General features: G+C 40.2%; 2 protein-coding genes and 3 non-coding genes across 8 annotated transcripts; 4 read left to right on the top strand and 1 right to left on the bottom strand.

Annotated features, from left to right (window-relative positions):
• Positions 1–53: 53 nt before the first annotated feature.
• On the top strand, positions 54–2,614 carry rpl23a (ribosomal protein L23a). The gene is made up of 5 exons (XM_040033109.1): positions 54–160; positions 1,104–1,284; positions 1,532–1,708; positions 2,289–2,358; positions 2,550–2,614. The coding sequence occupies exons 1-5, from the start codon at positions 91–93 to the stop codon at positions 2,562–2,564; spliced, it is 513 nt and encodes a 170-aa protein (XP_039889043.1). The 5' UTR covers positions 54–90; the 3' UTR covers positions 2,565–2,614.
• On the top strand, positions 1,327–1,400 carry LOC120734443. The gene has a single exon (XR_005696009.1). It is a non-coding gene; the product is annotated as a small nucleolar RNA Z17 (small nucleolar RNA).
• LOC120734442 lies at positions 2,143–2,214 on the top strand. Its single transcript, XR_005696008.1, has one exon. It is a non-coding gene; the product is annotated as a small nucleolar RNA Z17 (small nucleolar RNA).
• On the top strand, positions 2,405–2,473 carry LOC120734456. The gene has a single exon (XR_005696022.1). It is a non-coding gene; the product is annotated as a small nucleolar RNA SNORD42 (small nucleolar RNA).
• A 2,256-nt stretch (positions 2,615–4,870) lies between the features above and the next one.
• birc2 (baculoviral IAP repeat containing 2) lies at positions 4,871–12,719 on the bottom strand. 4 transcript variants are annotated; one of them, XM_040033100.1, is made up of 13 exons: positions 12,619–12,719; positions 10,442–11,255; positions 10,073–10,353; positions 8,728–9,030; positions 8,250–8,538; positions 7,462–7,561; positions 7,237–7,315; positions 7,092–7,140; positions 6,430–6,672; positions 6,221–6,319; positions 5,688–5,843; positions 5,540–5,581; positions 4,871–5,396 (listed from the first exon to the last, which is right to left on the bottom strand). In XM_040033100.1, the coding sequence occupies exons 2-13, from the start codon at positions 10,533–10,535 to the stop codon at positions 5,203–5,205; spliced, it is 1,929 nt and encodes a 642-aa protein (XP_039889034.1). In that variant the 5' UTR covers positions 10,536–11,255; positions 12,619–12,719; the 3' UTR covers positions 4,871–5,202. The 4 variants fall into 4 exon arrangements, with proteins under 4 accessions (XP_039889034.1, XP_039889038.1, XP_039889035.1 ...); XM_040033104.1 differs by lacking the exon at positions 12,619–12,719 and adding an exon at positions 12,098–12,164; XM_040033101.1 differs by lacking the exon at positions 12,619–12,719 and adding an exon at positions 11,530–12,071.
• Between the last annotated feature and the right edge of the window lie 1,138 nt (positions 12,720–13,857).

The following is a 13,857-nucleotide window of genomic DNA, read 5'->3' as shown; positions in this document are numbered from 1 at the left end:
TTTTCATCAATGTGATAGCAAAAAAGCAAATGCAAAAAGCGATAGCAAATTTCCGAACTATCGCGATACATTTGCTATGAGATCTCGCCCATGCAATATACCGCAGGAAACCCCGTTCAGTCTTCCTTTCTCAACATGGCACCGAAGGTGAAGAAGGAAGGTTCGTGAATCTACCAGTTTTGAATGAATAAATCGTGTATTTTAGTTGAATTGGTGCCTCTATTTATACCGTATGTGTACGGTATGAAGGAATATAGTGAAATTGTTTTGTTTGAGCTCAAGTTATTGCTGTCAGAGCTGTAAATATGTGGATATCTCAAGAGTGTGGGTCCGGCATGTAGACTGTAACGTGATGCTGGCTAAGCTAAGCTAAATCAAGCCGCTGTTGATGAAATCGCATGTGTTTACAGTTACATTTATTTAATGTTTTCTTGTTAAGTTGTCTCTTATGGACAAGGCTTAGCTAGTTCATCTCATTATGGCTTCATTAACTCATATGTCTGCGCATTAGGTGTTTTAGCTCATGTTAGCAATGGCCTTAGCAGGCTTTAAAACGTTGCATTAGCAACGCGTGAGAGCATCTCTAAATTTCTTTGATGTTATTGAAAATTTGACTGTTGAAGTTTTAGCTGTTGTAGTCAGCGATACTTCCTGTAACGTAAAAAACCCTGAGAGCGTGTTGGTGTGCTAGTAATCTGCCTTCTAGGTGTTAATACTGTGTGGACGGCAGATATGGTTGTGTGCATACTGAGCAGTAAGAAGTAAACTCCCATGTCTTTTAAGCACATGTATCTTAAGATCATGATTCAATGTAAGTACTGTCTAACTTTGAAATAGCTGTGAGGCAGATCCATTCAGCTTGATTTGTATATAATGCTTATTTTAGTATTTGTGTCAGTGTAAATGTGGCTTTCACTGGATCAGCTACAAATCATTACAGTATTCAGTAGATGACCTGCTGTGTACATTGTGTAAAGTATGTGGGCCGCAGGTTGACTTGACAGTGCTGTGATATTTTCCAAAGTGTTCTTTGCCATATTGACAAAGCCTAGAATAATGAACCACTGTCTAATAGTGGTAACTTTCTTTTCCCCCAATCATAGCTGTCCCTGCCAAGACTGAGGCCAAGTCAAAGGCTCTGAAGGCCAAGAAGGCTGTGCTGAAAGGGGTACACAGCCACAGGAAGAAGAAAGTCAGGACTTCTCCCACCTTCCGTCGCCCTAAAACCCTCCGTCTCCGCAGACAGCCCAAATATCCCCGCAAGAGTGCTCCTCGCAGGAACAAGTGAGTTACAAACAGTTCACGCAGGTCACAAACATGGACCTTGGTGCACATGATGGTAATAGCGATCAAAGCATGAAAAAGCATGATTCCAGTTTTTTTTAAACTTCTGATGCACCAATCTTAAATTTTTTATAACATGTTTGTAGTGAGCAATAGTTAATAAGCAGTTAACCTTTAATTATATTGTAGAGACTTTGAAATTAAGTGAGGACCTCTGACCAAAGAACTTGTGCATTTTATTTTATAGGTTGGATCACTATGCCATCATCAAGTTCCCCTTGACAACAGAGTCTGCTATGAAGAAAATTGAAGATAACAACACACTTGTGTTCATTGTGGATGTCAAGGCCAACAAACATCAGATCAAGCACGCTGTCAAGAAGCTGTACGACATTGACGTCGCCAAAGTCAACACACTCATCAGGTAGAAATCCTCACACAGGCTGAGCCGAAAGTCAACTTCATACAGACTTTTTCAGTCCTTTACACTTTCCCATGAAGGAAGCATTGACTTCATATGTACTCATCATACGCTGTGCAAGTATCTGGATAAATATGACATTTAAGTGGATGTGCTGAAAACAAGACAAACCAACACATCGGGATATTACAGGAAGATTTCCAACCGATGTTATTGTGGAGGGGGTCATGGGACCCTTTTTTACCCATTAATTTTGTATAGCATTGACATGACTGTGTGTGTGTGTGTGTGTGTGTGTGTGTGTGTGTGTGTGTGTGTGTGTGTGTGTGTGTAATTTGTTTTAGCCTTCTGGTAAATGATTTACCTGATATCTGTCCATCTATGTCCCAGTAATGAATTTGAATTTGCCACATCTGACAGCCAATAACAGCCAATTTGGTGCACATGATGGTAATAGCGATCAAAGTATGAAAAAGCATGATTCCAGTTTTTTAAACTTCTGATGCACCAATCTAAAAAAAACCAAAACATTGTAAACATGTTTGTAGTGAGCAGTAGTGAATAAACATGCCTTTATGTGCAGGCCTGATGGTGAGAAGAAGGCGTACGTCCGTCTCGCACCTGATTACGATGCGTTGGATGTTGCAAACAAGGTGAGCCTTTATTCCGCTGTTGACTTTCTGAAGCCAAATCAGTCATGTGCATGTGATGTAAACTTTATATTTGCTCTGAATGTCTGTGATGCATTCAAAGGAACCACTGATGCAAAACAGTGCAAATACAGATGTGACGACTCTGTTGATGAACATTGTGTAATTAATATCCTTTTTTATTTTATTTGCAGATTGGCATCATCTAAACAGCAGTCGAAGAGACTTGTGGAATAAAAATAAATATTTGTATAAACAAGCTCTTCAGTCATCTTGTGTGTTTTTTGGAGTGTAATTTACACCTTTGACAAACACTTGAGTTATTGTAATTATGATTCAGTTAAGCTGTGGAAATACTGCTCCATCCTGAAAGTGAAATGTGTGCACTTTTCTCCAGCATAGAAAATAATCAGTGCTTATCTAAGCACTTACATTTAATTATCAACCTGTGAGCGATTGGCTGTGATCCCTTTTTTTATGCAAACACTTACATTTGATAGCAGTTTCTAATTTTAGTTTTTTAGTACAAATCTCAGTGCTTTGATGACGATGAGAACCTGCTAAATTTATTAGTTTAAGCTCTCCTGATAGCGAGTTTGAGATTACTGACTGTATTTACGCATTTTATAAAAGTTTATACATGTTAATGATATTTTTGGAGCACAAAAGAACACAGTAAGAAGAGGGGAAATTTGTGATTTAAACATCTGCTTGCTCTATTTTCAGTTTAAATATTTGTCAGCTATACATAATATTAGCAGTGCTCACCCATTCCTGGTTCACTCCCCAGCAAAAGAGTGTGACAAGGCATTGTTGCACGTTATGGCGGTACACACAGAAGTATCACAATCAGTCAAGATTGGCGACCAAAGATCATCCACCCTTTCACTCAGCAATGGCTCACCACAGGGATGTGTGCCGAGTCCTCTCCTATACACCATCTGCACCAGCGACTGCATCCCAAAAGCCGATCTCCCTCCCCTATCCATAAAGGGTGACTGCATGGAGAGGGTATCCTCCTTTAAGTTCCTTGGTACCCACATATTCGAGGACCACAAACACATCAGCCCTGGTGAAGAAAGCCCAGCAGCGCTTCCCATTTCCTGAGGGTTCTGAGATTTGAAAGGCTGCAGACTGACCTAATACGGTATTTCTATTGAGCCACAATCGAAAGTGTGCTGGTGCACACTATCCCCGTGTGGTACACTGGTTGTACAACAGCCGATAAAAAGAGAATAAAGAGGGTCATCAGAACTGCAGAGAAGATGATCGGCTGTCCACTCTCCACCCTGGACTCCATTGTTGGCTCTAGATGTCTCCAGAGCCTGGGCAATTATAAAAGACCACCTCCATCCTAACCACCACCTCTTCAACATCCTGCCCTCTGGAAAAAGGTTCCGATTCATTAGGTGCAAAACCAACAGACTCAAGTACAACTTTTACCCATGGGCTCTCAGAACCATAAATGCAAATTAAGAGGTTTTTTTTACAATCATTCTGTTGCTGCTACTTGCTATTTATTATGTTGTTTTGTGTGTGTGTGTTTCTTTTTGTTTCCGTGCAATATTTTGGCAGATGTGCAATTTCCATCATTCAACGACCACAGCCCTTCCACCCTTATTATTTATTATATTTTATTACGATGCCCTTGTCCACACCCCCACAATGCTTCCTGTAACCCAAACATCGCATATATAGTGTACATAGTGTTATGTACACTATGTAGAAAATCTTTAATTGTAGCTAGCTGAATGGTTCATCATTTATACCTTGCTGTCACAGCTGTGTTTGTTTTTATAATAAATTTGACTACAGATGACAGGATTCTTGGGAGTGTGAACTTCACCATGAGCAGCACGCTCAGTGAACGCCATGAATCCCAGAAGCATGTGTGCAGAGCCAAAGTGCTGCAGACTCACTCTGGAAATCAGTCTGTCTGGTCTATACAAAAATGTTACACTTGAAAAACACATCATGGTGACAATTTATTTCTGTCTAAACAGGACAATATGCTATTTGAACAATTACACTTTCTTTAGCCATGAATTTGACAGCATTTCGTTTTTAATCAATTATTTGATTTGTTGCATTATTTGTTATTGTTTTGTCATGCTGCTGAAGAGACTGAGGACATTTTGATCTATGCCATCTGTAATTGTTCCTGTCACCAGACAATCACAGTACTTTCTTTACTTCTGTATTGAAAGCATCAACCTACTGTACATGACTCCCCTGTAATCATCTGATGCAGTTTCTCTTTGTGGCTTAATTTAAAGAGTGAACATATGGCACTCAGCTTGCACTGACACTTTCTTTGGCACATGCAGGTTAATGTTTGACAAACTAGGACAATTAATATATCAACAGCAGTGAAAGCAATGCCATTACAGTCATGATCGTTGTTTAACAGCTATCATCATCGGGCTTGATAGAATCCATGATTTAAAAGAAAGGTGCCTTTTTATCTCAGTAGCAAACACATCTACTGCATGAATGAAAAGACCACAACAACAGATGTAACTCTGAAAGTGATTGTTTTATTAAAATTCAAGCATGTCATTTGTAGACAGATTGCACTGAACATTGTGTTTTCATCTATTTTCTGACTTGTTAAGTTTAGGGTAAAGTATAAGTAAAAGCATGAGCATTACAACTCTACATCACTTTCAGATACGGTTAGTCTGCGAGCTTCATCTCGTTATGTAGATAAATCTACAAACTTGTGAGTCATACAAGTTGAAAAAAAAAGAAAAGGTGTGCAATTACCCTGCCACCCTTTCCAATAAATATAAACTGTAGCCTATTGATTAGATTTACATGATAAAACTGTGACAGCAGATCTCCTGCTTATGAGAGAAAGGTTCGAACTGTGCCTTTAACAAGGCCTCTGCAGATCGGGCACTTTCGCAGTGATGGCGCACACTCTTTACACACCACCAGGTGTCCACAGGGGATGAAGACAATGTTGACCTCTTTATCCATACACACCTTGCAGGTACGCTCCTCCTGTAGGCGCCGCAGCTGCTCCTCCATTGGGAGGTCTGTAATACAAAGGAGATTTTTTTTTAAAAAAAAAAAGAAAGAAAAAAAATTAGGTAAATAACGAGATGGCAATTAAACAGTAAAGTGAGTTGAACACAAAACAAATTTTACAGGACAGTGAGCTCTGCTTCAGGCTACATACCTGAAAGATCCTGGCTTGGCGATGCAGCTTCGTTCGACTGAGCTACAAGCAGAAAAGACAGCACGCACTTAACCACTGAGCTACAGTTTGATCACAGTCATGGTTTCCAGTGCAAACCCGTCTGTATTTGAACTGCTTACACACATACCCATGAGATCTCTGAGCAGGTGGACGTCATTTTTCTGAATCCAGTTGCGGAAGACCTCAGCTGCAGCGTTTCCCTTTGTGAGGATGAGCTCTATCAACCTGGCAGTCTGCTGCTGGGCAGATGTCTGAGCCAGAAGACCGCTATACTCCTCAGCACCTGCAGGTAAAGAAGGGCACACGTGAAACACTTTAAACAGCTGAAATAAAAGATGCAACAAAATATTACACTGTTGCACCTCGAGTTATGGTGTACCTTTATTTAAAACTGAGAACAGAGGCTACCCAGAAATTCCACCATCTGATTTAGCAGTATTTGCCCCTGACACAAACACTCTAGGTTTGTGCATCGGCACCAGGTGCAGGTCTTTCGTCTCCATGTTTTTAAAATCACAAAAATGTAACCCTGGCTCTATGATTCGGGTTTTGCTGACAAAATTATGTTTCCGATTTTCATTTGTTATTTAACCAAGAATGGATGTGAATTCAGACAAAAATTGTGTTTGTTGAGATATGAGGGCTCAAAAATGTACATACTCAACACATTCTGATCTCTTAAATGCTCAAACAGTGGCTCAACACTTTTTAGTCGTTGGATCAAAGCTGCCTGGTGTCTCTTCACAAAGGTGAAGCCATCTGAAAGGAAAGGAAAGATTATAATTTCACTGCAACAGAACACCTAAACTGATTTGATTTTACATTTCCATAAATTAAGGGAGTGAGAACAGTATCAATGTCAACTCCACCTGATGCCATCGCCTCTGCCAGCATCTCTCGCTCCTCTTCTCTTTTCTGATCTTCTGCACTCAGCAGGTCTGAGACCAGCTCCTGGACTGTCCTGTAGTTCTCTCCACTGGTCAGGATTTTGCTCTGGACCGTTTGCTTGACTAGACTTCGCTCAAAGCCCATCTCTAAAGCAGACTTTATCACGGGGGTGTTCATCATGACGGCATCCTCAGACCGCTCCTCTCCAGGACCGAGGTGAACCACTGAGTGAAGAGAAAGCAGACATTTATGGATTTCAGTTTTAACAGAAAACAAAGAGCACCAGTCTCTCCGATCAGAATATGAGAAAATTTGTGTTCATCAGACTCATAAAATTGTTAACGATCCTATATCGTTTCTCTGGAGCATGAGTTACCACCCTCAACTGCTCTCAGTCCTCCCAACATCTATTTCACTTTTAAATAAGGACTCTGCTCAGTTTAAAAGGTCCGGAATCACATTGTTGTGCACTTGAATGTTTGCTGCAAGTATATTATGGTAAAATAAATTTTTATCTTGTCTTATTTTGCTGGTTAAAGATCCTATGTGGGACAATAAAGTTTATTCTTTTCTTAAATATTCTTTTTGGGGAGATTTTAACAAACCTTTAAAAAATGTAAAGAATTTCATTTTCCAAACTCACCTGGTGGATCCACAAACTCTCTGGAGTTATTGTCTCCATTTGTTAAAAGCTATTGTGGAAAAAAGGGAGAAAACAGCATTTTTTTAATGACTCATTCCAAACCACATGTTTGAACTAAATCTCAGATGTGTTTGTCTTTACTAACTTGCTCAAAAAGCCGAGGAAATCGAGCTTGGATCTGGTGAACAAAGTCTTGTCCTTTCTCCTGGAGCAAATATTCACACCTGCAGTTAAAAGAGAGGTACAAGAATACAAACATTCATGAACCACCGCAGGTACGCACACCATTTGCCTAAGCAGCGCTTTTCTACAGCACACTGTGTTCTGGATAAAACTGACGACAAATCGACTTTACAACAGCAGTATTTACCGAGGAAACCACTTAGCATGTTCCACCCATGGATCATCTCCAGACTCCCAGCATCGCAGGCCTCCATCGCAACAGAAACACTTGACGTCATCATTACGACCTTCAGGAGGGGCAAACAAAGAGCTTTCAGTTTCAGTAAGAAGCTTTGGGCAAATTTAAGAAAGGGGGGAAGAAGAAGAAACAAAACCACACACACACACACACACACACACACACACACACATTTTGCTTTTAGCTCGAAAGCACTGATCTCATCACATTTAGATGCTTTAGTTTCGTTATGACACTTGAGTTTATAACCAGGTGTCCCCCTTGATATATTTTATTTGAGGACTTTCCAGTGAAATCAGAGAAACTCTATAAAGAAAAACTCTTCTGTGGAACTCCCTCAAAAACAGCAGGAAAACCCTCCGAAATTACTGGCATTACAACCACTTCATGTAAAGGAAAGATTCTGAGTAAATTTCCAGGAACATTATCACCTAGTAACCATTTCTTATAATGACCAAAGTCAAACGAAACTTTTTTATCTGTGATTTACACGTGCAAGGGTCTGACTTTGGCACTAAAAACATACAAATTAATATGGTTTTTCAACCATATTAATTTTTTATATTGAAACTAGCATCAACTGCCTTTTTGGCCACTTTAGAAGAATACAGCACCTTATTTACAGACAGCAGCCAATGAGTAGCATAACCTCCCAATAAAAAGTTCCACACGTCAATTAATGAAGGTAAATCAGTCAAGGTCACTGAACAGGTGTGCCTCTTTGACAGCATCCATACCTACGTAGTAGAAGCCAGCTTTAGCCAGCTGCTCTGGGCGGACGGGGATACGTGATGGCCAGTTAACAAAAGTGAGCAGCCTCTCCTCACTCTGCTGCATGGCAGGGTTGGACACATTGGTGAGGACTGTGGCTCCTGAAGACATCTGGGAATTCGCAGCTAAGGATGCAGTTGCTGCTGCACCAGCTAGCGACACGTTGTCAGCCCTGTCACCTCGGACAAAGCGACAGTTTGGATAATGCCTCTGGTGTTCAGATAATGCTCTGTCCCCTGGCTCCCAGTTACTTAGCTGCAAAGGGGAAACTTCATCAGTTTGGTGTCTGAATGATGTTGCCCATCTTTATAATACTGCCTTATATTTTTATATTGTAAAATAACTGTTTTAACAAAAGGGCTTTAAGCAGAATAAACCCAGTACAAACAACAACACACACACACACACACACACACACACACACACACACACACACACACACACCTGTCCTCCACAACTGAAGCAGGCCACTCGATCGCCCTGCCCTAGGTAATAGAAGCCAGCTTTGGCGAGTTCAGCAGGCATGATGATTGAGAGCGTCCAGGAATGGAAGGTGTCCAGGCGGTCTTGCTCTCTGCGCATGGTTGGGTTGTGGCATGTTGGTCTCTGGTGGGACATGTCCTCAACACCTCGCGAGCTCAGTGGGCTGGAGGGCGGAGGAGCAGAGAAGGCCATATTCAGGTAGCCAACAGGCTCTTCACCTTGGCTTACTGCTGTGTTAGCAGCAACTGGGCCGGGACCAGAAAGCTAGATTTAAAAAAAAAAAACAAAAAAAAACTTAGACAGCTCAGTGCCTCTGAGCACTAATCTATTAATCTTACTGTGAAGAATTATTAAGAATAACTGTTTAAAAGAAATTGAGAGAAATTTAACATATCAATAAGAAAAACCTTAATTTTTTTTTATTTTTTTTAAAAAGACTGCTTACTTTAATCTAACATCAAAGGGATTATAACACTTGTAAATGATTAATTTAATTTAATCTAATCTATCCATCTTTGAACAAGGCATTGTGTTGCCTGTGAGTCATCATGTTAAAAAGGTGACTGATCATTAGAAAAACCCTTTGTCAATTATACTAGCACAGCTGAGAACTGTTCTGATAATAGAACAATAATTTTGCCCAGCTGAGCCTCAAAATTCCCACTTCCTCAAAGGTTCTTGTTCTAATAATGCGTCCCACTACCACCAAATGAAAACCAAAAACTACCTCTAATTAGAATAGGAAAATGTGGAAGATGGTGTACCACCCACATTGGAGTCTCATTAAATGATACCGCTAAAAGGCTGACTGAGCTCGTTTGTGAAAGTAGCAGTACACAGAGTTGTGTTAAAGTTCTCAATGTTTTTGGAAATTACTTGATGGAATAACTAATTTCTTGACTCAAGAATATTCTGGCAAGTTCTTTACTATAATTTATATTTTTATAGAAAACTTTTAGACTGATCAAATCCACAAAGGATGATCCTCTAGACCGGGGGTATGGAACGTTAGTCCTCGAGAGCCGGTGTCCTGCAGGTTTTAGATCTACCACACCTGAATCAAATGATTAGTTCATTACCAGGCCTCTGGAGAACTTCAAGACATGTTGAGGAGCTAATTTAGCCATTTAAATCAGCTGTGTTGGATCAAGGACACATGTAAAACCTGCTGGCCACCAGCTCTTGAGGCCTGGAGTTCCCTACCCCTGCTCTAGACCACAGGTTTGAAAAAAAGACATTTCTAAGTGACTCCAAAATTTGAGTGGTAATAACTCTTATTTGAAGAAGTATGCAGTGATGATCTTACTGGTATCGCTGGGACAATGCGGAGAGGGGAGAAGGCGGAATGAGAAGAGGAGAGGAGGTTGGCTGTAGATGGGAGGCTCTGGATGAAGGAGCAGGAAGGAGAGAGCTGTCTGTGTTTCTCTGTTGGACAGTCGCCGGGCTGCCAGCCCTCAGCTGTCACGTTACATCTGAAACACTGCACGCGGTCACCCACGCCGGTGTAGAACCAACCTGCTCTCGCCAGACTTCGTTCGGTGACCGCAGATGTTGGGAATCGAGCAAAGGTTGAGATGCGGAAGAGCTCTAGAGAGTAAAAACAAATTGTTTGAGTTTCAAAGGTAATCTACAAATAAATTCAAAGAGGGAAGGGAAAAAAAAGGAACATATATACCTGAGGAGTTATCATATTGCAGTTCAGGTGGAGGCCCATTGCGAAACAGACCCATTAAAAACTGATTGTTTTTAAGCTGAAGAAGAGTTTCCATTTTGGGAATTTAGTGCAGTAGATAAGAAAAAAGAGATGTCCCTCTGAGGGAGAGGGGTTTGAGAAAACCCAAGGTCTTGCTCTCTCACACAAACACACTCAGTAATGCCGAAGAGGTAAGCAGACGAATGGATAAGGATGCAAAAGAGGGAGCTCTTAGCGAGATCAAGATAATTAAAGCTTAAGAGCTCTTGTGCAAAAAAAAAAAAAAAAAAATCTTAGTTTCACCACAACCATGATGCAATCTTTACTTGCATGCATATTACCTATGCCTAGCAAAGAGGCACACCTGAACCTAAACATTTAACTGCCTAAATGTCAGCATCTCTCTTTTAGCCACAGTTAACGCAGATGAACGTCAAACAAAATCCATCCTCTGCAGTAATGACACAGCGTGAGTAAAATGCACACGTAAACATGACATCACCCAGGATCGTTATGCACGCTTAGGAAACTCATATCTGACATGCCACCAAACCGCTCCAACTCAAACATATAGCATATGGTTATGCGAACAAACAAAACATGTTAAAAATTTGCCTCTAGCAGATGTACACACACACACACAGACCAAGGAATTCCTGCTCTCAAACCCCTCCCCCCATCTTGGACATCCCTTTTTTGGGGGTGTTTAAGGGTTCATAATTCAATAAAAACAAAACATTAAAAAAAAATTAATCCTCCAGGGGTAACACGAGTGCCTCCTTTATATCAGCAGAATCTGTAAATGACAAGAAAAAACATACATAAGACATGCTGTAGTTATGTTTCATGGCCATTTCAGCAGTGAAAATCTTGCAGGCTCAGTTGATATGATATTACACGGCAGGTCACAGAAACAAATGTCAAACTGTTTTGATGCTAAAGCTTAAGTCTCCAAAGTGATATATTTGAAACATAAAATTAGGATCGATTCCTGTCACTTTCGAGAGCAGTTTCGGAGCAAAACCATTACACAACAAATGGCAGCTAGACCTTGTGACAGATCTACTGACCTTCATGTGAAAAATCGCTGGAGCAATCCTATAACCCACCTGACACTGACTTCTTAATAAATCAAAACTGAAAGTGCGAAGATTGACAAGGAGAGACCGCATTCAAACGTGGGCTCTCATTCTTGGAGAAAGGGGACAAGACTTGCTGTAAACTGAAGTGGCAGGTACGGTATTTCCGCCAGGTACTTTCCACTCCAGCTGTCTGTAATTACGCAACAGAGTTCCCGTCTTAGCCATTTAATGTGTCCTAACAATTAACATGTCAGGTTAGGAGGGCACTTGGTTTATTTACATTTTTTTTTTTCGCACAATCAAAGTATGAACCAAAACGCACGGTTAGCAAGCAGCTAAAGAAAGATATGATTATAAGCTTTGCAACGGGCGTTAGCTTGCTAATGCTAACGGCTGCTAACATGAATTGCAGTCACTTTCCGCTTCGTTAACGCGCGGGGCAAGAACACTGAGGAAGGGAAATAAAAACTAGCTGATGTCCGTGACGCAAAACGCCAGACGGTACGTTATTAGCAACGTGGCGTGATATGTCCTTTCCACTGTTGTGCTAACTCACCGCTTTCCAATATGCTCGGAAAGTCCCGAAAATTCTGGTCACGCCCCCACGAGTTTACTTCCGGTTAAAACGAACCAAAATACGAATGAATCGATAAGATATCCCACAGGTAAGTCCCTACATCCGAAAGTCGTGCTTGGGGTCCCAAAGGTCGCCACGTTGGATGGATAACAAACTAAAAACGGCATGTTTTGTGTCAAAAATGTTTTCGCTCGTATTTCACTGATAAAATCCACTAAAAATCCACTGATACACTAACAGACCCTACAGTAATCAGTTTTTGTGTCAGCTCACATTAAACAACACAAAAAGAGCCACATTACATGAGCTAGCTTATTAATACTACTCACCTTTTTATGTAAGACTTCGTGGATGAATTAAAAATATAGAAATGTTCTTACATTTACAGGAGATTCGTAATCCAACAACAGTCTGACACAAGTTTAAATCTTGTCACCTTTTAGGATTATTAGATTAAAATAAAAATCATTTTTAAAAATTCCATTAAATGAGATACTTACATAGAGGGCTTGGTGAACACAAGGCAGTCGTTTCGATGCAGTGAATCATTTTAAACCCGTGAATGACTGAATGCATGTGCCTCGGGCTTTCCCTTCACACCACGCCCCCACAAGTCACAATGGGCAGCGTGAAGTTCTTAAAATTTTGTCAAGTTTCCCTTCAACGGCAAAAGTCTTTGTTTTTCTGAATAATTTAAAATTTCAGTATGAATAAAGGTTTCACTGTTCTGCAAATCCCCCCTTTGGGGGAAATTTGCTTAACACATTAATGTACCGAGAATCGAGACAGCCCCAAATGCTGTCTGAGACAAAGCAAGTACACTTGACAGTGGTGTTGATTCAATAACTGAGTGATCAAGCAGCTTAAAATCACCATTTAAGTATTTATACATAAAAAAATGTTTTCTAATCTTTTTTATTGTATTTAACATCCTGTACAGGTTGCCAGTTAGGCAATCTTTCATACACACATTCTGTCTCTCTCTCACACACACACACTCGCACACCTCTTTAGGCTGTAGGAAGAAGCTGGAGTGCCCACCCATGCAAGCACAAGAGGAGCATGCACAATGCTCATGGCTGTGGGTTGGATGGTTGATAGCATCTGTGTTGCCAGTTGTTATGAAGTGGAATGAGTTGCCATTAATGTGTCTTTTATGGTTAAAAAAAGAAAAAGAAACAAAACCCTTTCAACTCCAATGTTTCACAAGGGCAGACCTGGAGAAATGTTCTTAGGGTGGCATGAGGATGGCATGGAAATCAAATTGGGTGGTAAATATAGTCCATAATGTAATTATTTTCTGTAGCCCACATAATTAAACATTTCAGTGACATAAAATCCAAATTCACATGTGATATGTATCGTATAGCCTGTATAATAAATAAATATGTAGCCCAATAAATATAAAATCCAGAAAGCTCCACAACATGGGGCGGTTCATTTACAAATACAAGTCAAAAAACAATTCTAACTTAAGTTTCACACTTTCTTTGTTAAAAAAAATAAAATCAGATTGTTACATGTGTAATTTTACACAAAATGTCAGAAACCTGCACAAGTCATGAACAACAATTTATACCCGATGATTTATTTATTTTTTTAGTTAACCTTCTGAGGTCCAGGGTATAATTGGTGATTTTTGGCTACTTTTGGTTTTACATTTGTATTTTTATCTTACATTTTGTTTATTTATGTATTTATTTATTTATTTTACCTTGCCTTGCTTGGTATCATTGTTT

This window comes from Simochromis diagramma, unplaced genomic scaffold (genome assembly GCF_900408965.1).
Source record: "Simochromis diagramma unplaced genomic scaffold, fSimDia1.1 OVJJ01000216.1, whole genome shotgun sequence".
Taxonomy (NCBI): Eukaryota; Metazoa; Chordata; class Actinopteri; order Cichliformes; family Cichlidae; genus Simochromis; species Simochromis diagramma.
This window is presented reverse-complemented; position numbering and strand designations above follow the sequence as displayed.